Here is a 25,404-nt window from a genome sequence, read left to right on the forward strand (position 1 = left end):
CCCCCCGCCTTTATTTATTTTGAAGAGATCATGAGCTCTATTTTAGATAAATAATGATATTTTTAACCAAGTTCTAACATTTAGATTATTTTATATTTGGGGTATCCAGTGGTTTTACTTATTTGAAACATAAAATGTAGTCTGCAGAATGAACATACACTTGTAAGCCGTGTAGGATAGCACCATCTTTCTTACCAAATTATTAAAAATGCTACTTCTCTGAAGTGGATTTTTTTTTCCTTTTTTTAAAAAAAATCTTGGTATAACTCAGATGTCTTCCCCCCCCCCCCCCCAGTAAGTACAGGACACCTGAGAAAAAGATCTGGAAAAGGGGAAAAAATGTTTGTTTGTTTTTTTCCTTTTTTTTTTAAACTTTGAAGGGAAAGTTGCCTAGCGCGTGATAGAAGGGGAAGGACAGCTCGAGGAGGATGTTGCATTGCGGCTGTAAAGCTTGGGACTTGTCAGGACGTCAGGGCTTTCATTTCTGTTGCCTGCGTCAGAGACCAAATGGAGTCGTCCTTTTCCTCTATGTAATCGTAAAATAATGGCTTAAACACTAAGTGTGTTTTGCATTTCAGGTTATGGTTTTGTCGACTTTGACAGTCCTGCAGCAGCTCAGAAGGCTGTGTCTGCCCTGAAGGCAAGTGGGGTTCAAGCTCAAATGGCAAAGGTGAGTTGAGAGCCAGTACTCACTGCTCTGGTCTCTGGCTTTGGTTCTGAAGCTAGATACTTGGCTTTTCCTGTCACCATCCAAGTTCTTCCTTCCATCCCAGTGAGCCACAGTTACCTGTGGACACTTGTCCCATGCCTTCGCATCCTCAATGGTAGCTATTTTGCCAAAGACTGTTCCTCATAAGTTTATATGTGAAGGATTTTATAACTGTATAAAATTTTACATAGCAGATTATGTAACCCCCTAAGTAAATGGAGAAATAGCACCAGATTTTCTCAGGTGAGTGGGTACTTGTGGGCTGAAGCTCTGTACTGTATTTTTTAAAATAATTTTAAAATGTCAGTGCTTAAGGAATTAATACATTTTAGAAACACTTCCGAAGGTAATTGTGTATAGAATGTCATATTATGAAAGAATAACAAATACAATCACATATGTATGCATTGTACAAATTATACTAGTAGTTTTAAGGCAGTGTAAGCTACAGATACTATTTCCTCTGTGTAAAAGTCAGTGATCTTTAGACATTGGTTATTTATGGATTATAAATCTTCTCTTTAGTAGTTCTGCAGTGGCTTTATTCAGGACTTGTTTTGATGAACTCTTAATCACTGAAGTGGTATTTATGCTCCAGTCTTATTGCCTAAATGTAAACTTGGGTTATATCATACCTAGTGCCTAAAGTGCATTTATTAAGATACTCATACAATTATGTACATTTTTTTTTTATTTGTGGTTTTTGAATTGCTACAGAACATATTTTCACGTTTGAAACTTGACAGTTTGATATCTTGTATATTCTTTTCAAAAGATCGATAATTTTATATTATCTAGTGTCTTGAAGTACGGAGGAAAGTAATTTTGTGCTGTCCTCTGATGCTTCTGAAGGGTAGCATGTGGTCATTCCCTGAGGGGTATTCACATTTCCATAAGGAAAGAAGATTTATGGGAGTTAAAGAACCCTGGTTGAGATAAGTTACCTGCTAAGACCTTAAAGCTGTTGAAGGACATATATGCAGCTACCAGGATAGAGATTTACCTTGATTAAAAGATCAGCATGGGGCTTCCCTGGTGGCGCAGTGATTGAGAGTCCGCCTGCCGATGCAGGGGACATGGGTTCATGCCCCGGTCCGGGAAGATCCCACATGCCGCGGAGCGGCTGGGCCCGTGAGCCATGGCCGCTGAGCCTGCGCGTCCGGAGCCTGTGCTCCGCAACGGGAGAGGCCACAACAGGGAGATGCCCGCGTACCGGGAAAAAAAAAAAAAAATCAGCATGAATAAAGATTTCAGGAATTCACGAAAGGGATCACCTTTCTAAAGTAATCCTTGACTTTTAATATTTTTAGACCTTTGGATTGAGTTGGACTTATTTCAGATGTTTTTAAACTCCAGAGGAAGAAGCTAAAATAAACAAACTGTAAATACTAAGCACCATGATTTTTAGATTACTTGTCCGTAATATACAGCAGTTTCCTGTGGTATTGTTGAAAGACGGTGATTATGAGGCTTGAAATATATTTAATTGTGAGTATGCAATACCTATGTTGTATATGATTTACAGAATGTTTAATACGCCTATGTAAACAATGGGTAACCATACATTTTCTAAGCAGGACTTTTAAGGCACAATTGGAAAAGGGCTCTATTTTTCCCTCTGTTGTGTCCATTTCCTCTACTCTGTGAAGCTCCTGTTTCTTCCTCTCATGGATAAAATCTAGGGCAGGTCCCATGACTTTTCTGGCTACTCTCGTTATTTTGAAAAGTTCCTTCAGTTGCTTCTTTCATTTCAGGTCTTTCTGGTTAATTTTTTTCAGTAGAATGCCCCTTAATTGTTTTCGTATCCAAATTTCAGGGAACATAATTGTCTTTCAGTACATTTTCAGCCTTTCTATATGTATTTACACCAATCTCAGTACAATATTTTAAACAAGACGTTTAAGGGGGAAATCTCAGGTTATATTCCAAATACAGTTTGTAAAATGTCAGAATTGTGTAGAGGTTTCGAAAACTCTGCTGAGAGCCAGCAAAAAGGGATGTGTGTCTTGGATGCTGCTGGTGCTAAGAGAAATGACAGCTTACAAAGCAGTTGTCTGCTAACAACCATATGGATAATTTGGTGATCAAGAAGTGATATTTTAAAAGTTTACATCCCACTATAACCATGTATTATGTGTATACAGACACACGTACAGATGTGTAACAAATGTGTTTAGTTGCATTTTAGGAAATTGGGGGTTGTGATTAATGGTAATACATTATACTTCTTACTTGAAATAATATGAAATAGGCTCCTGGTTAACATTTTGATGCTGAATGTCTGATTTTTTTTTTTTAAGAACACATTTCCAATGCTAAGCGTGTGATACCTATAATTGAAATGTCCAATCCTGTTTATTTGACAAAATTTTGAGTGCCGTATAATATTAAAACTTCTCCCTTCCCCCAGCTCTGGTCTGCTCTAAGTAGTAAGCTTGTCCTGGGATGGGAGCATGGTTAGTTTCTTTCCTATTTCCCAAATTTGTGTCTTTCTCACTCTTCCATAGCTAGTTGTGGTTTCTAACCCCTCCAAGGTTGGAGCAGTGGCAAAAGATGGGAAAGTTTCTTGACCTGACAATTATGTGATCTGGTGTTGATTTCTCTGGGCAGACAGAGAACTGATGCTTTCCTTAGTAGGATGCTTTGCTCTCTCCCCTGTAGTTCCTTCAAACTAGAGAAGACGTGTCCTCAGGCTGTTAGCCTCAGCTCCTGAGAATCTAAGGGTCAACCTTCAGCCCCTTTCTTCTAGGACCTTCTTATCCTTCAAGACAGCCTTCCTGGAAGGCTCTAACACAACCCTGGGCCAACTCTACCTGTGTGGCCCCCATTGATCTGTTTGCCAGCTGTCTGTGGGAGACTGGTTACCTCCCAATTGCACTTATAGGCCCCTTCAACCAGCCTTTGCCTTTTAGATTCCTCAGGCGTAAGTCAGACATTGATTCATTGTATCCACCAAGCTCCAAAGGTCACAGACCATGTCTCCTGAGAGGTCTGTTGAAGCCCCTCTTGCTGGACTGGCAGTGATGGGGGAAGCAGCCCATGTGGTGGGACTCAGAACACATCAGCGGTTCTCTCCACATGCGTGTTCATTCCACCCTCTCCAGTCCCTCCCAGGCAGACGAGAGGTGGGTGGTCAGCTGAGCCTCTCAAGCCACATCTCAGCCACTCCTATGCAGACTTTGTGTAGGTGGTCTTGTTTCTCACTCTGGAACGTGGGCATGCCTGAAACCCATTTTTTGGTGACTTCTGCTGAAACAAAGTTAGAAAGAGGGCTATTTTAACAACCTGCTCCAGGTAATACAGAGGCCTTTTTTAGAGCGGCCCCATGAGCACTTACCTAGGCATCTTTTCAGTGCCGGTGATATTGAGTAGCATCATATATTAAATATATCCTGTTTGAAGAAGTCTTTACAATGCATTTAGTCAGAACCGGACTGGGCATAGATTGGCACTGTATGTTGTGTCAACAGTGCACTTTGAATGCCAGCTTTCCCGTGGACTGTTAATGAGCACTGTTCAAAGACCTCCTTAGGTGGCTTGGACTGTAAATTGGCTAGGAAAAGTGATCCCTTCCTACATCATCTGTAGGGAGGGAACAATGCACGGGTTCAGAGATGCTGGCAGTGTGCCAGCGTTGTGCACGGTGTGAATTTCTTTGGGTCTCTGTAGGATGACTGAGTTTCCTGGACCTGATTTCTTTTTTATTATATCATTAAAGTTACAAAAGGTATTTTAAATGCTAGAGGGTCCATCATTCTGTGCCACAGAACTGTGGGTTTGAGTATCAGGAGTTGACTTATCCCCTTTATGCTGTCTAGATAAAGGAGCATCTGGCATGTACCTTTTGTGGAGACAGTTTATAAAAGTTTAGGTCTGGCTCCCATGTTTGGGTGATAAGGGACCTGTCACTGTCCACTTTCCTCTAGTGAATTAATCTGGACACTACATAAAGTTTTGAAAATTCACATTGCCACATATTAAAGGCTTGCTTTCTTACATAATCAGAAGAAAATTAAGGGACATTCCAGTAGGTGAGTCTGGGGAGTGGGGAAGGATATAATATTGTTTGACACTTTGACTACCTGAGTTGAAAAAGAACTCCACAAATATTCAAAACTGAATTATAAAGCTACAAGTGGAGAGCGTTGGACAACAGTGGTTGTTTCTTATTCGTGTTTTAATTTCAGTGCCTTGCTTGGTACTTGGCCTATGCTAGATATCAAACGTTTGTTTTGTTGATGATCAAAGAAGCCAATTAAGCAAGAGAAAAACTTCCCAGTTTGGGCAGATATGGAGAGAGAAGAATGGGACATTTAAAAATTATATTTATTGAGTCTGTCGAGTACCCTGATGAAATTTACCAAAGGTTTTCCAAAAGGCTCAAGGTTAAACTTGAGCCATTTATGTTAAACTTGGCATTTGTTTCAAATGTGTGCATTTTTCAAAATAAAAGACTCAATCTATGAAAAGAAGAAAAAAACCTCAGATAACGAGCTGAAAAGATATAAAACTCAAGTCAACATTGGTGATATCTGTTAATAAAGTGACTTGTGTAGGCCTTTCCGCAATACCTCTTAAGACCTGCTGGGGGTCGGCGGATCGCCCTGTGTTATTTGCCTAGCGGTATGCTCGCACTTTTTTCAGTAAATAGACAGTCAAAGGAGCAGGAATTTAATCACCCTTCCACACAGAGGTCTACCATGCTTCAAGCAGTTTGCATTCACATGCCCATAAGCAGCTATCTGCTGGTTGGTGAACCTACTCAGTACAAGAGAAAACAGATGTCTGGTCTTCCTGCCAGGTCCCTTTCTTGAATTTTAGGAACCATTCCACACGCACAGGGAGGTTTTTGTTAATTTCTTTCAAATGATGACTGAGTGCTTTACACCATGAGGGACCTCCAAGCCCCACTTTTCTACTCAAGTGAACATTAGTAGCCATTTATCCCTCTCATGGCCAATGTGGGATCCAAGTGTTCTACTTGTTAAAGAAGCCATTGAACACTTTCCATGCCTAGGGATATAAAGAGGCCTGTTAGCCCCATTTTTATGTATGACCACCCATAATTTACAGAAAAATTGTTTTTTGACATAGCATTGTATGTAATAAAACAGAGTTACGGTTGTCCCTGATTTTAAAGGGGCAAAATTACCCTTATTCAAGAACCACTCTCACGTAGTACAAGTACTGTATGTTCCATTTACTAGGAATGTATGGTGATTAGAATGCATGGACCCTTTGGTGACTAGATATTCTTGTGGCCATTGCTGCCAGCTTGGAGTTGCTTCTCTTTTTTGTTTTTTGGTTTTTTTTACTTGCAACTTTGTATGCAATGTGTGCAGGATAAGTTGACCATTTGAAAAGAAGGATAAATAATGTTAGCCCTAGAGGTCATTCCAAATGAAGAGAGCTAGTTGACTGTTTGCTATGGAAAACAAATGCGTTAAAATCACAGGAAATATCTACCTGTATTTAGTCTATCTTATCTCACTATTCATCATAGAGTGCGTTAGGAGCTCAATTTCCTGATTCTGATTTAGCACTTTTTATTATTTTTTTCTTCATTGGTAAACATTCAAGTTGAATTAACATTTTAAAGAATAACTTTTTTTTTTTTTGCTGCATTGTGTCTTCATTTCTGCGTGCGGGCTTTCTCTAGTTGTGGCGAGCGGGGGCTACTCTTCGTTGCGGTGCGCGGGCTCCTCATTGCGGTGGCTTCTCTTGTTGTGGAGCACATCGTCTAGGCACAGGGGCTTCAGTAGTTGTGGCACGCGGGCTCTAGAGCGTAGGCTCAGTAGTTGTGGCACACGGGCTTAGTTGCTCCGCAGCACGTGGGATCTTCCCGGACCAGGGCTCGAACTCGTGTCCTCTGCGTTGGCAGGCAGGTTATTAACCACTGTGCCAGCAGGGAAGACCCAAGAATAACATTTTTATTAATAGTTTAATAGCAACTAAACCACAGATTTAGAAAGTACTTAGTTACCTACATTGTCAGCCCTTTTGAAAATACTTCACAGATGACAAAGTCTATGAACATTCTTAAATATTCTTAAATGTTAGTCATTTAGATTTTAATAATTGTAACTCAGAAGGAAAGCTCACGGGCTTCCCTGGTGGCGCAGTGGTTGAGAATCCGCCTGCCAATGCAGGGGACACGGGTTCGAGCCCTGGTCTGGGAAGATCCTACATGCTGTGGAGCAACTAAGCCCGTGTGCCACAACTACTGAGCCTGCGCTCTAGAGCCTGTGTGCCACAACTACTGAAGCCCATGAGCCTAGAGCCCGTGCTCCGCAACAGGAGAGGCCACCGTAATGAGAAGCCTGTGCACCACCACAAAGAGCCCCCACTCTCTGCAACTAGAGAAAGCCCATGTGCAGCAACGAAGACTCAACGCAGCCAAAAATAAAATAAATAAATTTATTTTAAAAAAAGGAAAGCTCACAATATTTATGATACATGTTTCTTATGTAACATTTTTTATGCCACATCTTTGTCCAAGGTGTGTTTTAATGCTCTTTAATTAGGGAGTTCCCAGCCTTATTCTGAATCTGACTAAGCATGATTCAGAAATCTTTCTAATAAGATAGACTTGATCACATCACTCCCTTGCTTCTGTGCCTCCAGAAGCTGCAGATTTTTTGGGGCGTGGCTTTCTAGCTGCAGCACAGGGACAAGGCTCCCCCTTCTTCCTCCTCCCCTCACGCAACAAAGTATAACGCCTGAAATCACAGGATAAACATGGCTTATCTTCCTGCAGTGTCAGTATGACTCGAAAGTATTAATTCAGAAATACTGTTTCCATATGAAACAAACTCAAATAGTTAGGGAGTAGATTGCAACATTTACATGATTTTTTTTTTTTTTTTTTTTTAGATAATGTGCAAGCCTTCAAGGAAATTTTGCAGCTCTGGCAAGGCTACTTTATCCTTTGCCCACACACTCTTCAGGATACATACATAGTCATTCTCTTTCATGCTAGCATTGCTTAAGTGGAAAAGTTTAAGCAGTGATAACTGACAAAAAAAGTCGTACTCCTTGGATAGCTTTTCACAATTTGGTTTTCAGCCTCATGCCTTATGCTTGTTTCTCAAGTCTCAACTCAATGTCATGCCCTCTGTAAAGTGTTCCCTAATAAAGACAAGCTCCCCTATCGGTCCTCCCATTGTGATTTGTATACATCTCTATTATAGCATTCATTACATGTGTTTTTATCTCCCCAACTCAACTATAAACGGCTAGAAGACAGGCCTGGAGTCACAATTATTGTATAAGAGGGTCTGGGATGTACAGGATGCACTATAAATGTCATTGGGCTGTATTAGGCTACAGGACCCCTCAGTGTACCCACCTTCAGAGAGAAATAACCCTATCTGTGTTCACCAACTAAGGACCAGACTTCCACAGGAACAAATACAGTCTTGTGCACTCCAGGAAAGCTTCAGGGACTTGGGAGGTTAGATCCAACATGAGATAGTTAATTGAGGAGCTGTGGATTAATTGGGTGAAGTTAGGGAAGGTAGTGAATAAAGTGGAAATAAGGAATTAAGATTTTAGCTTGTAGTCCACCTGAAAAGAAATTGAAAAATTTAATACCAAAGACCGTTTTGTTTTTCCCTTTATTTTGAAGCATTTTATCTATTACTGTCATGCATTTATTAAATCGCTTTACAATTTTTGTACATTAAAGATATGCTTTATGTAATTTTCAGTGGGAGGTTTTGCCTGGCATAAAGTAATCAGTGGTACCACACTGACTTTATCTACTTTCAGGCAGAAGCAAAGGTAGTTGCCATTTTTGTTTAGTCTGTCAAGGGTTAATGAAGTTAAGTTTCTGGCTTGCTACTAAGCACTTGAAAATTTTTAATTTTTTTCTTGGACACAACCGCACTGACACCCCTGAGAGTCTGGGCCGCCCAGGTTGGGAGCTTCTGCTCCATACCTTTGGGACTGGCCTGGTAACAGGCTGCCTTCTGTCAGAACCAGGAAGTCATAGGGACAGTACTTTCTGCCCGTAGTTTCTCAGTCTTTGGTAACTTTAATTCTTGGGACTACCAGTGTATTTGCCATTCCCTAGGATACCAGATTGTTGTTTTAAATCTTAAAGGTCAGTTACTTTTACTTGCAGATTATCTGAAAGGAAAGGTTTTATTTCAGGTTTAATTAATGCCAGGATACATTTGAAAGTAGAGACTTTGTACAAATATGCGTATGTTTCACATATATTTTTAAAGTACTGTGCATTTTGAAAATTTAAATATAATGAGTGTGCTGTTCTGTTGCCTGAGGCTAAGACATCAGTTAATGACTTTGCTAATAGTGCTTGTTAAAGAAAAATCATAAACTTGCATAGTTCAATATGTAAAGATACAATTGGTAGTAAGATCAAAGGCAAGCCTGTTTTAAAGTTAAGATCATCCTAATCTCAGAATTGCCGAGATGAGTTTTTACTTGGTCAGAAAATATTCCAGATAGCATATAAGCTTATTTCCTGATGATTTAACACCAGACTCAGTAAATATACATAGCAGTTACTGGTTCTCAGAAAATTCAGTTGCTATCTTTGGTTTCAGCTGATTTTACCTCAGCAGTGCAAAGGTGGGTGGGAAATGATCTAATTGCTGCTTCTCGAACTTGCCTATGCATTTGTACTGCCTGGAGATCTTATTAAAAATGCAGTTTCTGATGCTGTAGGTCTGGGATGGGGCCTGGAATTCTACATTTCTAGTAAGCTTGCAGGTAATTCCATCCCTGCTGGCCCCTGGATCACTCTTAGAGTAGCAAAGATTTAGCAAAACTCCCTTCCCCCATCTACACTTGAGTTCAGCTTCATCCAGATTCTAAAATTTGTTCTGCCTTGAGTCTGTCATTTTGTATGACTTTGTGGGGTTTTGTTTTTGTTAATGTAGGAAGTTCTCTATTTCCCATTGGTGATCACAACTCAGAGGTAGTAATGACTCTGCTGTAGAGCAAAAGAAGGGAATTTGGGCAAAATCCCACTGGACTTCAGTTGACTTAGTCCGGAATCCGTCGTGTGTTTCTGGATTGAATTATTAGCAGTAACAGCCATTTGTGCAATAGTGTGCCCAAAATGGGCTCCTAAAAATAGTACTGGAGGAGAGGTTAGTTATTTTGTAGAACACTGCAAACAGCTGAGAGTTGTGCTTCCATGAGGGCATCCTCTCCAACTCGGCGACTCCTGCCAGCACTTCTGCTTCCAAACCTGCCAAGAATGGTTTGGTGGGATCGTGTCTGACCTGCACAGATTGTCCAAGCTTCAGACACTGTTTTCAGGCGTTCATGGTGACTCGGGTGTTCTGTAGTTCCCATGATCTCACTTGCTAGTACTTTCAAAGGACCTGAGCTAAGAGAGTGGCCAAGGAAAAGTGTGTTCACATATCTCACCTTCTGCTGGAAATTAATAGACAGTTCTCTGTTCGGTTTCAGCAACAGGAACAAGATCCTACCAACTTGTATATTTCTAATTTACCACTGTCCATGGATGAGCAAGAACTTGAAAATATGCTGAAACCATTTGGACAAGTTATTTCTACAAGGATACTACGCGATTCCAGCGGGACAAGTCGTGGTGTTGGCTTTGCTAGGTAAGCACGCTGCCTGTCTTCTTGTCAACAACAGTAGCTCTGCTGTATTTCCTGGAAAATAAAAACTGAGCAAGGAGAGAGAATTTAGGAGCCAGTTGTACCATGAACTTAAGTTATGCATAAAAAATCATTTGCATTTTTCCAAATCTTTTGGAAGCTCATTAGGATTCTTGAACCTGAGGACACTAAATACTTGGTGCCTTAGGGCAAGGAAATACCACATGAGCAGTAGTTCTGCAAGTATGTTTCCTTAATAATTTGACTAATTAGATCAAGATGCCTAAACTTCTTAAAAACAATCTCAGGCTCCTAAATTTCGTAAATAAATTGGTATTTTTGTCTCATTAGATGGAACTTTGGTTCATCATGAATAAGGTCAGTGAATTAGATTTTTAAGTGAAATATTTCAAACACTCAGAAAAGTACAACAGACACCTGTCTAACCCCCCAAGTGTTACACAAATTGTAACATTTCACAGTTTTTGCCTAGATTTTTTTTTTTTAAGAAGTAAAATGTTGCAGATATCTAAACTACCCTCATTCCTTCCATCTTATTTTTATCCCTTCCTCCCCAGAAAGGATACTTCCCTGTAATGGTTAGTTTGCTTCCTTTAAAAACCTTAAACAAAAGAAGCTTTGGTTGTTGACGTAGTTGCAATCTGAAAGCCTGCGTTCAAAAACTGATTTTACATCATTTAGCAACCTATTAATACTGTGCAGTAACCGATAATGTCTACATGTCTTAAAGTATTGACTTTGGTTTTGGAGGGGAAATTGCTGACGTTTTCCTTTCCTATACATTATCCTATTTGATGACAATGGCATCTACCACAGGCCTGTGAGATCAAGAAAGCAAGCACTTTCCACTCTTTCACATATAGGAAAATTGAGTTAAAGAAAGGACTTTACCATTGTCACAGGGCTGCCAAGCAATGAAGCAAGGTCTAGTACTTGGTTCTTCTGGCTTTCAGTCCATTACTCTTTCTGTTAGGCCAGATGATTTTATAATAAAACTAAGATATTCTACAGGTGGAAAGTCACCAAGGCCAGCATCCCCAGCGTGCACTTCATGGGTTAAAAGGACCCAGGTGAAACAGTGAAAGGCCCAGCGCCTTCTGAAAATCGTCCCTCTGTGGGTGTTCTTCTGAAAGTAGATCAAGGACTTTCATTTCTGTATCCAAAGATAGAACCCAATTAAATTCTATTGCTTTTAAAAACGATTAAAAACCACCCATTAAAACCAAGGTGCAACTCTTCTAGGCAGTCCGGGAGTGTAGTGCATTTTGAGCAGATTATTCAGTGTTTTTTCCATTAAAGAAAAATAAATCAAAATGATTTAATTCCCCTGAAAGGTTTCTCAGGTGTTCTTAGCCACCTGCAGATGTGGAATAAGTTGTTAGGCTCCATCCTTTAATTCCTCCTCTGAAGCCAAGATGACAAAGAAGGTACATAATTGACTTCACTAATTTAATTTTAAACTTCAAGCTAATGAGAAAAACCTGTAAGACACATCCTCTGATTAACACCAGTTCTTATCATGACTTTTGAGTCTGTCATTTTTTTGAATACGTAAAAGGAAAGACCATCTTTAAAATGACCAATATCCCAGCAGCACTAAATACACTAGTATTTTAAACTGGTATTTTTATTTTTAATTCACTATCGTGACTAACAAAGCTATTGTGTATTGATTATCAGTTTTTCTACAAGTGGGAAAAAATTATACATTTCCTATGCTTGATATTAAATACTCTGTATAATTTATTTCTTTTGTGATTCTGAATGTACTGTGTGGTTATCAAGTTTTTATTTTACTATGGAAGCACACAACAGTTAAATAAAAGATAGAATAAACCCACTTTTTCCTATCATTCACATTTTTGTTAGTTTTCATTTGTATCCAATAAACCTGTAGGATTGTATTCATGTGTACAGAACAAAATGAAAACTAAGACATCTCTGATTATTTACGTGTTTTATTTTTATGTATAAATAGGATGGAATCAACAGAAAAGTGCGAAGCCGTTATTGGTCATTTTAATGGAAAATTCATTAAGACACCACCCGGAGTTTCTGGTATGTTGTTTGTCTAAAATTGTATCAGTAGTCTTTTGTTTTAGGATGTGGTGCCTCTTATATCAAGAACAAAAAACTCCTCATTTAGCTCTTTAAAATTTATTTCTTTGGATCTACAAATAAGACTGCAAAATTCACTTCTCCCAACTGTTTAAATATGAATGGAAGCATAGAGAAACAAACTTATGGTTACAGGGTGGGAGGGGGCATAAATTGGGAGACTGGGACTGACATATACACACTACTATATATAAAATAGATAACTAGTAAGGACATACTCTATAGCACAGGGAACTCTTCTCAGTACCCTGTAATGACCTATATGGGAAGAGAATCTAAAAAAGAGTGGATATATGTATATGTATAACTAATACAATTTTCTGTACAGCACTCACTAACACAGCATTATAAAGCAACTGTACTCCAACAAAAAATTCTTTTAAAATTCAAAAAAAAAAATGAAACGTAAGCTTAGGGGGGGAAAAAAAAAAAAAATATATATATATATATATATAAATGGAAGCAGACCCAATGGTAAGGAGGTGTGTGACTTGCAGAGCATTCAGAAGCCACTCCTCCTTGGATGAGGAAGCCATCCCCTAACTCAGCTCATCACCATCCTCAATAAATATCCTGTCAGTCCTATCTGTTGAGGACTCTGGTACTTTCCACCCCAGCTCCCGCCTTCGTTCTGGAAGATGTCAGCATGTGTTACCCCTCCCCCTTACAGTGCCTGGACTCAACTTCTGTGGCCCCTCCATCCACTCCTCTGTGGCCACTTCCTCCCATTGCTCTGCCCCGTGTTGTCTTGACCAAGAAAACACCGCACCTCAGGAGCTTTTCATTCCAACATTACAGCCCCTCTAACTCCCACTAAACCTGGTCTGAAATACAGTGGGCTCCAGCTTGATCAGACCCTCAGCATCACTGGTCCTCACTCAGCCTCTCACCCTTACCTAAATAGCAATTCTCAGTTTTCACCAGCCTGCTCAGCCCTCTCCCTAAACTGCTCCCACACCCCAATCCTAAGGAGATGACTTCACTTCCCTTTAATCAGGCTGTCCTGTCTTGCCCTTTCAGCAGCTTCCTCTGCTGCCATTGGGTTACTGTCTGCATAGCGCCCTGAGGACACCCACCTGTACGGCAGCATTTAACATGTTTACACGTGTCAGTGCACTAAACTAAGCTCTTCGAAGGCAGAGGCTGTTTTCTTATCTTTCTGTTTTCATGCCTAGCTCAGTACTTGAACCATACTGTTCAAGCACCAGAAACTGTTTGTTGGTTTTGCATAAATTTCACTTCACTATTCACCAAGACAACACTACCTATTTGCAAGCTAGCGTGCAAGCGGCTGACCACAAGCTAGAAGACGTTTCCATTTGTGCATGTGTAACTAGTGTTCAGTATTTATTCTTCTGTAGCTCCAAGGTTCCATCTTTAACTGGATGGCTGATGATTATGATTAGGGATCCACTTTACTTTTCTGTATCCAGGTGAGTCTCACTTCATAGAGAATCTATTTATAAGTGTGTGCAATACCACGGACTAACTGCATCCTTTAATACCAAAATCTGACAGCATACAGTTTGCATGGCTGTATGTGAGCTTGAGCTAAAGCATAAAATACAAGGCCTAGAAGTACGCTCTTGCAAGGAACTCAGCCTTGTGAAAGAGCTTCCTTTTCTGTTTTTTAAGTCAGTTTTGTTGTTCCATCCACAACACTTGAGTTGAAAGAAAAAAAAAGAAACGAGAGGGGAATATTTCTACCTTCCAACCAAGTAAAGACAAGGGAGAAATTTCATACGTGGGAGGCTTCTGTCAGCCTTGCCCCGCGGGGCCTTCCAAGGCCCCTGCACACAGCTGCCCCCCGTGTTTTCCTCGCTTTCCATGCCATCCTCAGCATGGGCAGAACCCCAGAGTATTATATTAGTCCCTTCGAAGCGCTGCTCACCCAACCCACCTGTGACCTCGTTACTTTCTCAGCTCATTCTTGCATGCAACAAGGAGATTTCCAGAAGGAAAAGCACCCCGGCACACATTTGTTTTGATGTTGTATCAAAGATAAGATCTACCAGCTCCCTGAGTGAAATAGATCTCAGGGTGTCACGAATTGAGGTTGGACAGTTTCCTTTTTTCTCCAAAGGACTTCATGATTGTGTCATTTAACTGTTTTCTTTGAAGTAGGTTTGAAGACTCTTGGTCACACCCGTTCTAGGAAGAAAAAGACCTTGTTTTCCAAACCACACGCAAATAATTGTAGGATTCTCTGCACCTTTGCAATGGATAGTTTCTTCCGAGTAGTGCTAAGGGTCAAAGCGAGCGTTAAGAACCAGATGGGTTCCTTCTCCATGGAGAGCATCCGGGCAGGGAAGACAACCAGGACTTAACTTTATGCCATTTTCTGATGTTTGATGATCTCTCACATGTTTTAGTCTTGGTTCCCAACTAGACTGCATGTACTTAGCGGCAAGGGCTGTGTTTTATATTTTAATTTTGTGGTAGGCACCAAAAACCTGTGCATCACCCTATACCAGCAGAGGTCACCAAGCGGTTCCCAAGAGCATTTTTCACATCTTCTTTCACAAGAATCGTGGCTATTTTGCTGGCCTTTTTATATAGCTTTTGCCTTTAAGTGAGGTTGAGCTACTTTTTGGCAGGAGTTTGAAACGTACAGTGCGGGATTGGGAAGCATGCTATTCCAGTGAACCCAGCCTTTCCCCAAAACAAGTCTCCAGTGGACTTGAGAACCCACAACAGAATTTGAAACCATTTTCAACTTCTCTGGATTGTTTTTTGTACACACAATACAAGAATTATCTTTGACTACCTGTCTGTTTATTAGATGCTGCTGTCTCCCTTCCAATTACCTGAATGGCTGCTGTGACATGGGTTTCCCCGTGGAATGCATATGATTATTGTCAGTAGAACCAGATGAAAAACAAAAATATTGTCAGGCAAGGGCAAATTGAATGGCCCTCCACTTCAATGTTTAAATAATGTAGGCTCATTGCTAGGCAGACATAACATTTCATAAATACAGTCAGAGGATGGTTTATTTAATGATGTAAGTTGTTTAGCTGGCATAAGCAGAATTATCCAGGATGGTTTGTGTCAGAGTACTCCGATTCTTGCACGACTAGCGATTTGCCTGTGACGCTGGAGCCAAGTATAGGAAAGAAACCTACATTAGACACAGTCCCCAAAAGACACTTTCTTTTGAGGACTGAAAAGAAAACGCATTGCGTGAACAGTGCAATGAACAGTAAACTGAACGTAAACTCATCGCATGACACTCTTAAGAAAGTCTCTAGATGGCAAAGCAGAGAGGTCAGCTGTGCACATGAGTTGTCACATCTCAGATGCCACCCATCCATCTGCCAACACACTCTTTTCATACCAGGGTGATGTGGCTGGGTTCCCCCATGCCTGGCATACCCCACCCTGGCCTGGGGCCTGGTACATAATGTAGTATATGTTTAGAGTTCCGTAAAGATCCACTATACCACATCACAATTTTTTATACAATCTGCTTTCTGAAATCACTTTTTAAAAATCTTGTGCTTTTGTGTCTGATGTTACCACATTTTCAAAAAGGCTTTATCTTATGGCACATTCTTCAAGTGTACATTATAGTTTGTGTTAAAAAAAAAAAGTTGCTCAGAAGGCCGTTCCTTCTGTCCTTCCTCCCACTCAGTCTCTCATTTTTCCCTGAAAATGTTGAAATATTGTCCTTTGTTTGGATTTACCTTGATTTCGAGTGCTAGCTGGCTTGCAGTAAGTCAGATTTGCTTGGAAGGACCCCAACAAGGGTAAAAGAAGCAATGACTTCTTTGTGAGACAATCTAGGTGAATTCCACAGAGGTTTAAAAATAAGTACGTCCCATTTGCTTGATAAAAATTCCATTATGGAGAAATAGGATGGTGGTGGTTTCCCTCACAGTGAACATTAGAAACAAGAGATGGGTAGAACTGATGTCCAAATTAGGAGACGTGCCCAAGGCAAAAACACTGTCACTCATGGCCATGATTCAGGGATTTGTCTGAAAAATATTCTTCCAGTACCTTCCTGGAAGAGAGTACAGTCTCCAAGAAGACTAATGCACATGGCATGTTAGCTGGAACTCATGTTAGCTGCCTGCCCCGCACCCGTTGTTTCTGCCTCTGTGGGAGATGCGCACAACACACACACCCCTTGGATAAAGGCCACGTGTATATTCAGTGCTGCAGGAAGCAGTATGCTCACATCTCTCTTTCTGGGCCTCTCCATGACGTGAATGGAGTCTGCCTTTGTGTGCTAAGGGCAGAGAGTTTTTAAAGAAAAGAAAGAAGTGTCTTTTCACTGGATATGTGAGCGCCTTTGAGATGCCCAGTGTGGCGCGGGCATCATTCTGCCACATCGCCCAAAGCTTTGCCTGTGTCGTGGAGGAGCTCCGTCGTGTTGTGAAGTGCATATGTGACTGCCGGCCTACACCATCCAAAGACCTCAGCTTGTTTTACATCTACTTTCTGTGTTACTTTGACTTTTCAGATTTGGGTACATGCCCAGCAGGGCTTGAAAACCACTCTTACATTCTGGAACATTCTGTGTATAGGTAAAATTATTAGGGCCTTGTCCTATGCCAGGAGGCAGAAAAGGTAATGTTTAGGGGAAAAGTTACAAACCTAGTAAAAAGCCTGGAAATCTTTCAAGGGTTTTTATTGCCCGTTTCATTTCCCGAATGTTTGGCTTAAGCATTATTAACTCTGTTAAAAACAGAAACATTTGGCAACTCTAGGACAAAAGAAATACATGTGGAATGTTCCTGACCTTTAAGACAATGTGATCATACCTCTGGGATCGTGATGTGTTCATGTCTCTCTCACCCAGTATGTACAGTAGAGCAGAGTCGGAATGCATGTATTGTTGAGATGTTCCAGCCAAGGGCTGGAATCTTATGAGTAAATCATTGCCATGAAAGCAAAAGTTCTGGAACCATCCTGGGAGGCCAGTGGGGTGAGGGCTGTCTTGCAGATCCAAAACGCCAACTCATTCTCTACCAAGGAGGGAAGTCTGGTTTTTAAAAAGTGACAAGGGACCTCTACTAGAAGTGTGCCAGTGTTTGTTTTAGCTGAAGATCCTTTGAGTGCCCTGCCAGGCTTAGGAGGAGGCTACCTTCAGGCAGCTGTTACCACCATGGATCACACCCAGCCTACAGCAGGCCCCCTCCAATCAGTTTTACACCTTTCCACTATCAGGTTCTGCCAGAGAGGAACAATAAATAGTGGAGTAAGATTTTATAAAAGCATAAGGATCTTGGGTGGAAGATGTAGGTGTTACTATGAAAACAGTTTTCTAAAAGGCATCTGCCAGTAACTTCATCCTTAACTACAGCTTGAACATTTCTTTATTCTATGTGAAGCCAAGGCAGCAACTATAGCCAGCTCTTAAATCTCACAGAATCAAATTCCAGGGAAAACAGGCCAGTCCCTAAAAATGTTTATAACTTCTGAACCAGCTCTCCCGAGAATTTATCTTGATAAGTCAAAGGTAAGAGGAGGGGCCATAGCTCAAAATGTGAGCTCCTCCTGTTGTCATAGTGATAAAATAATAGTAACTAATATTCATTGAACTGTTCTATGCACGTTATATATGTTTATGTATGTTAATTGTAACAATCTTTTGTACAATCTTAAGTACTCTTATTATCCCCATTTCCCAGATTATGAAACCAGAGACGTGCCTGGAGTCACTAGCTAGTAAATGGCAAAACCAAATTTCAAACCCAGGGAGACTAATCTAGAGCCAGTATTCTAACCACCATAGAATCTGACCACCAATGTCGCGTGGGCACTGGAATCAAAGAGATAAAAAAGATAACACACACAGATGTTCATACGGTGTTACAAGAACAAAGAAACTGTACATGATCCCTTTTCAAATAGAACACTGTGTAACCATTAAAGAAAAGAAAAAATTCTATAACAAGGTAGAGAAAGGTCCACAATGTAAATGGTAGAAGAAAAGGCCCTATCATTGCAAAAATGAAAAATATAGACTTAGAAGAGTAGTAAATATAGAATATTAAAATATTTATGTTGGAGTGATGGGGAAATATTGCGTTTTTGTTTTCTATTTAACCTGGCTTGAATGTTGTTTAACCATTATTTTACTGATAAGTAAAGCTGAGTGGGAGATAGAACTACTCTATCAGGGTCAGGAAAGAAGGAGAGATAGAACCTAACAGAGCAGGCGTGGGAGGGTAGCCATCTGCAGAGAGAAGCCGGAGCTCTGCCCTGTGGTAAGAGGACCTCAGGGTTTGGTTAGAAACAAATAGGGGGCTGAAACAGGAAATGATGCCGTGCACACAAAGAAGGGATAGTATTTATTGGATCCTTAGGTTGAAATTTTTAAAAGAGTCCTGGATAGTTTCTTGCATGTACTTAGTTGAGGGGTCTTGAAAGTAGCCAGCAGTTTCAGAAAGGAAGCTAATTACGGTTGGTGAGTGGACCACTTTTCTACAACTGATAGAAAAGCTTCTCTCAAGGGCAGTTTATGTGTTAGAGACTGTTGATTGGGATAAAATACTGCATAGCTAGAAAAATGGGAGTTGGGGAGTAGCAGTTTCTCCAGCAGTTAGAACTTGGTGAGGAAAAGTTCCACTTTGTTACAAATACAAAGAACTCATAGCCCTCTGAGCGGTTGGATTAGATAAATGGGGAGGATGTCTGGGAGGTCTAGTCATGAACTACAGCGCTTAGTCAAAGCAGGCATTCTAGAAGTGATGCTTCACGTGGGTGTCCAGGGAAGACAGTTGAGCGCAAATTACTGTAGAGTTTGAGCTTCAGAAGATGGGTAGGGACACGACTTGGTAGAAATGTGCAGTGAGGCATCGTGGGCGTCACCCCTATGGCTCACAGTCCCTTAGCAATCAGGCATTGGTAAAAGATTGTCCCTGTCGAGGGCACATTGGAGAATCCAGTAATGCAGTTACCTTAGATGGCTCTTAAGAGATGCCCCCCCCCCCCCAAATATCAGATCAGTGCTTGCATGTGGCACTGCCTACTGAAGGCTCTACCACAGTAGTTAAGCTCCTGGAGGTACATGTTCTTGTTGGTTCTGATGAACAAGAAAATTAACTTCTCTGTCTTGGCTAGTAAGGACGAGAATCTGACCTGAGAGATTTCACAAGACATCTGAGGCACACCCTTTACAAACCCCAAAGATCCTGATTCATTAAGGGAAATTCAGCATAGAATACTTTGCATATTTGGCAGAATCAATCAATAAGGGGTAATTTTATGAAACATTATATCATAAATGTTTTTGTTAGAACTCTTTGCAATTATTGTTTTGCTCAATAAGGTAAAGAGTTACTAATCTAGAAAATTACCATATAGAGGATATAGGTTGACGGTTAGAAACTAATTTTTTTTTTTTAAGGTTAATATACCCAAACTTACCTGTTGATCACACTCATATTACTAGTATTCAGGGCACGTCCTTTTCTGCGTGTCAGGCCTCCTCAATACCTCCCTTCTACAAAGAACAACCAAGGAGGCCACCTGAAGGATCTGTTCTGTAGAAAAAGCTGACATCACATAGCATCTCCCAGTCTTTAACCTGGAACCCTGGATATTAGGCTCCAAATGCAAACTAGAGACTATTCCCTGGTCGAGTAAGCCGCAGCATATGCCAGTCGAATAAGGAACTCTCATTTTGTAACAGTCTTGCGCTCGCTTAAAAGTAAGTGGGCCATGACACAGATCTGGGTATGTAAGTTTGGTTTTCGATTCAAAAATCTAACTGAAGTCCTCTGACTCTTTCTCAATCTAATAGTAACATAAATATCTTAAAGAAATCTTCACATAGTTGCTTTCCTGGCACACATGATACAATCTTTGTAATAAATAGGTTATCAAGAATGCTTAGGAATAAGCTGTGACTCATGTCATCCAAGTTCAAGGAGCGGCAGCTGTTAAAGAAATATAGCTGTTCCTGTATTAGAAGTGTTTCACTTCTGCTGGCATTCTTATTAAAAACAAACATTTCAGTAAACAGTGCTCTGTCCCATAAATGGCTAAATGGCCTTATAAGATTGGGGATGCTCTCGTCCCCATTAGACTGCAAGAACTATGAAGTAAGACCCTGTTTTATTCACCACTGTATCCCTGGCTCTTCACACTATATCTGGCACATAGTAGGCACTCAGTAAAACTTTCAACTGCTAAACAGACCAGAGAAAATTGTAATAGAGGGAAGAAGCTGTTAGAATTTTATATTGCGTCACACACACAGAATACTAGGGTATTTCTGTTCCCCAGAAGCAAGGAACCAACAACTGTCTAAAAACTGCGTCATTTCTACTGGTTATAATTCTTTAAAATAAGAAATTAATTTTCATAAGATACGGGACACCTGCTAGTAGGCAACTGTTGTAACTACTTACCTTTTTGGTTTTAGAGGAAGGAAAATATCTTAATGACAGCACAAAATCATGTAGCAAATGTAATTCATTTTTGAAAGATTCAACTACATTCTGTTCCATTTGTTTCATTTTAAATGATATATTTGCAAACATGTCATCGCTCACTTTATGTTTACCTCCTCATTACACCATTTTTAGTGGGCTTGATTGTTGCCTGAAATTGCTTTTTCTTTGACGGAGCTTAGTGTAGATGAATGAAAATGTGTTGGAAGCACCTTCCCACAGATAGGGAAGGCCTGTTTGGCCTCTCAACAAATGTGCAGCCCTGGCACTTGCCAGGGTTGGCTACCCAGCTGCTTCCATTCATGCCTGCCTGGGCAGCCCCGGTGAACTTCCAGAATGAGTCCGACCTGGTCGCCTTCTTTCTCTGCTAATAGAGGAAAATGGTGCATTTGCATCACTTGCTGTGCCAAGTAAACTTTTTTTTTTATTTGAATTTCAGTCTAGGAGCTCGTCTTTATAATGCCTCTAGATAGAAGCAGTTCCCCAAAGTGAAGCCCCACAAAGCGTCAGCACCACAGAGTTTAATCTCTCTCTCTTGTTCCACAAGGTTATGGGGAGGCAGATTCCTAAAACCTCAGACATCATTGGAGAAAACAATTTGATGCCATAAGGACCTTTCTAGGTCGGTGGAGAGTGAGATCTTGTTTCCAAGTTCTCAGTTTGTCCTTAGAAGTCAAGGATGAGGCATCCCTGGCCACGGCAGACAGGCATTCTCCTTCCTTCCACTTGAATGCTGTCTTCTCTCGGCCTTCATTTCCATCTGGCCCTGAACGGCCCACTTGTGGAATTAAAAGCATCTTCAGGGGTTAGAAGGCTCTCTTGTTTCACTGCATCCATTTACTTTACCTTCTGTGATTGTTAGTGAAGGTGGAAATTTCCAAAAGTCAGTGTCTTTTTTTGAAAAGACAGAGAATGTAGTTTAGGAATGTAGGATTTGGCCCCTGTCCATCTTCCATCACACCCGGTTTGCCTTAAATGGAAGAATGGAAGTTCCTTGTTCTGGAAATCGGTGGGTGGGGGAGGTGTAGGAGTCAGAAGGGAAGCCCGGGGCATCTCACCAGACACATGACAGTTTTGCTCTCACCTCCTGGCACCCGTAGTTCTACGGCTGCCATTCAGAGAGCTCACGTGCCAGCCCGTCCCTCTGGAGCGGGTCACACCAGGGGGGAAAGGAAAAAGGAGTGCCAAACCACGGCCCCCCGACAGCCGAGGAGGATTTGCAGTTGGGTTTTGGGTGCATTTTGTGTTTCGTCAGAGGAGTATTGAGAGGCACTGTTGCTCCCACCCTGTCATTAGCGGGTGGGTAATAGTGATACAAAGTAAGAGGTGAATTAGGATAATAAGAGGCAAAGGAGAAAGGAATAAATTTTCTACAAGTAATATTTTTCTTTTCATGGTTATTGAACTTTGAAACAGAACTTGAAAGTAGTAATCATGGTTCCACGGTAGACAAAGGACAGAATGTGAGAGTCAGACAGGAAGGTGTGATTGTCTTTATTACATTAACTAGAAACATACGGAAACAAGCACAGCTTTGAGGAATACACTGCTATTTTCATTCAAGAAAAATTTTTTTAAAAAAAGGAAAAGTCATGGGTGGCCTACTATGTCATCGCCTTTTCTTTTCTTTTTTTAACTAATGAATATGTAACCCTGGTAAGAGAGTCTGTGCATCTTATACATCTTTTGCTTTTCTTTGTTAGTTTCTTGAGATCATTTTTTTGAGGCAGATGCATAGTAAAGCAACACCAAGTGGGATGATTAAAGGCCCAGAAAAACCTTTAGATAGGGTGGGCAGGTGTTTTCAGCTTTCTCACAACAGCTGTCTTCCATGTTGTATCCCCCAAATAAACAAATAAGACCTATTTGTATTCATTCATTGATTCAGCCAAGATGTAGAAAGCGCCTGCAACATGCCAGACACTTACTTGGGCACTGGGAATAACAGCGAAGAACAGAAGTCACTGCTGCCATGGAGCTTCCACTCTAGAGGGGAAACGGACACCAAACAAACAGCCACACTCACAAAGTGTGATAAATGCTCTGAATAAAAATACAGTGTGAGCAGTGTAAAGGGGGGCTTGTTTTCTACTGGAGGAAGTGAAGACTGCTCTGAGGAATTGTAATGGAAAGCTATGGGAGCATTTTTAAGTGGCAGAGGGGAGGGTGACACAATCCCGTTCACATTTGAAGATTTACTGAAATGGAATTAGAGAGGGCCCAGAGTGAAGAGTAATTGCACCTAAAGAAGTACAGAAGTGAATCCAAAAATGCCTTTGCTTCCTCGAAATAGCTCTTGAAATGTTTCATTACATTCTGGTTTGAACACCATAACTAATATATTTTCTGTACAGTATTTTTCACCAGTGGATCATCTCCTAAGGGTCTGAGTAAACTTTTGCCTTGAAGTATTCTATCCATTCCCTTAGAGCACCAACACTGCTCCTATTAAAAAAGAAATTCAGGGACTTCCTGGTGGCACGGTGGTTAAGAATCTGCCTGCCAATACAGGGGACACAGGTTCGAGCCCTGGTCCGGGAAGATCCCACATGCGGAGCAACTAAGCCCATGCGCCAAAACTACTGAGCCTGCGGTCTAGAGCCCGCGAGCCACAGCTACTGAGCCCGCGTGCCCTAGTGCCCGTGCTCTGCAACGAGAGAAGCCACCGCAATGAGAAGCCTGTGCACCGCGGCGAACAGTAGCCCCGCTCACCACAACTAGAGAAAGCCTGCACACAGCAACGAAGACCCAACGCAGCCAAAAATAAACAAACACACACACACACACACACACACACACACACACGTATATTTTTAAAAAACAAATTCAGTTACGTTTTGTCACTCGTACACACGTAAAAGTTTGGTTTCCTGTTATTTTTCCCTGTTTATTCAGCTCCTACAGAACCTTTATTGTGTAAGTTTGCGGATGGAGGACAGAAGAAGAGACAGAACCCAAACAAATACATCCCTAATGGACGACCGTGGCATAGAGAAGGAGAGGTGAGACTTGTAAGTCCTCTCTTGAAACTTCCGTGGGGGTGTATGATCACGAAAGCTACGTGAATGGTTACACAAGCAGCATCTTGACTTGGCCGCCACGCTTCTAAAATAGGTGCCAGGATTAAAACTTTATAATCCAGATAATGTCACATAAAACTCTTCCCGGTGGATACCGTGCTAAGAGTGGTGATTCTCCCGATGGACACATAGATGATGGAAGCAGCTGTGTTTACCAGTTAGCTACATAAAAAGTAAAAGCGCGTTTTAAATTGCTGTAAGAAATGCATGAGTGTTTTTGTTCCTCTAATGTCACGGTTTCTTAGGTTTACGTTTTAAATTATTCAGAAATTACTTGAAATATTATTAAAATAAACAGTATATTTGTCATTGAGGACTTTTTGCCTAATAATAATGGTCTTTAGGGAAAAAAAGCTCAATTTCTTAATAAAAATGTTGGCCCATCATTTCCCCATATTTATCGTAAATGGATTGTTCTTTTTGTTTTTTTAAGTAACATACTGGTTCAAGAATGTCTAGGGAAGTGCCGTCCAGTAGAAATGTTCTAGAATCTATACTGTCCAATGATGATCACTAGCCACTTAAGGCTATTTATTTGAGCACTTGGAATGTAGCTTGTATGGTAGAGGGACTCAACTTTTCATTTAATTTTAAATAGCTGCCTGTGACTAACAGCTACCATGTGGGACAGTGCCGATCTACAGCTTAATTCTCGTGTTGAGTTTATAATTACATTTGTCTAACGGAAGCTCTCAATTTTATCAAATACTACTAAACTATCACTGTTTTATGTTGCCATGACTCTGAGAAATGGAATTTTTAATTTGTGCCTTTGCAGATGAATGTTTCTTTTTCTTTCCCATAGGCTGGAATGACACTTACTTATGACCCAACCACGGCTGCTATACAGAACGGGTATGTCATTAAGATAAATACATAATGGCTAGAGGGAAAATGTGAAAGTGGAAAATATCAGATGTTTGTTCCGTCAATGATTCTATTTAAAGGATTACTTAATAAAGGCTTTTGTGTTTGTTCTAGATTTTATCCTTCACCGTACAGTATTGCTACCAACCGAATGATCACTCAAACTTCTATTACACCCTATATTGCATCTCCTGTATCTGCCTACCAGGTTTGTACCTTTAGGATTCATCAAGAGTACGACAACTTGCCGACCTTGAATCACTGCTACATTTTTATGTGTCTTAAAATTTTGAACATTTATAATGAAATTTTAAGTCAGATGTTATGCAGCTTGGATACCCAATTTAGAATCAGCTGCTTTTGATTTGACAGAGTGATTTACTTTTATGTTTAGGAGAATGTGCAACGAGGGGAAATGGTTGTCAGTTGTCACTCCTTGAAACCATAGCATTTTAGAATTGGGATGAACCCAAATACTTCCTCCACAGCAGGCCCTGCTGCTGGACACCATGTGTCCCAGAAATTGAAACGGAAAGAGAATTGCCGTTAGGTAAAATACAGACTAGGTGTGCACCCTTGCCTTCGTTAATTTGTCAGCAGGA

The 25,404-nt window shown here is 40.8% G+C and overlaps 1 protein-coding gene across 2 annotated transcripts in view; it reads left to right on the top strand.

The window, feature by feature from the left end:
- Positions 1 to 25,404, top strand: part of RBMS1 (RNA binding motif single stranded interacting protein 1) — a 213,958-nt gene that overhangs the window by 177,575 nt on the left and 10,979 nt on the right. The window contains exons 4-9 of one of the 2 annotated variants that reach the window (XM_007454974.1): positions 579 to 670; positions 10,154 to 10,311; positions 12,308 to 12,387; positions 23,751 to 23,857; positions 24,741 to 24,790; positions 24,917 to 25,010. In XM_007454974.1, coding sequence (XP_007455036.1) covers positions 579 to 670; positions 10,154 to 10,311; positions 12,308 to 12,387; positions 23,751 to 23,857; positions 24,741 to 24,790; positions 24,917 to 25,010 — 581 coding nt within the window. Of the gene's footprint in view, positions 1 to 578; positions 671 to 10,153; positions 10,312 to 12,307; positions 12,388 to 23,750; positions 23,867 to 24,740; positions 24,791 to 24,916; positions 25,011 to 25,404 lie in introns of both variants that reach the window. The other variant, XM_007454975.1, reaches the window with a different exon arrangement.

This window comes from Lipotes vexillifer, unplaced genomic scaffold (assembly GCF_000442215.2).
Source record: "Lipotes vexillifer unplaced genomic scaffold, Lipotes_vexillifer_v1.1 scaffold293, whole genome shotgun sequence".
In the NCBI taxonomy this organism is placed as follows: domain Eukaryota; kingdom Metazoa; phylum Chordata; class Mammalia; order Artiodactyla; family Lipotidae; genus Lipotes; species Lipotes vexillifer.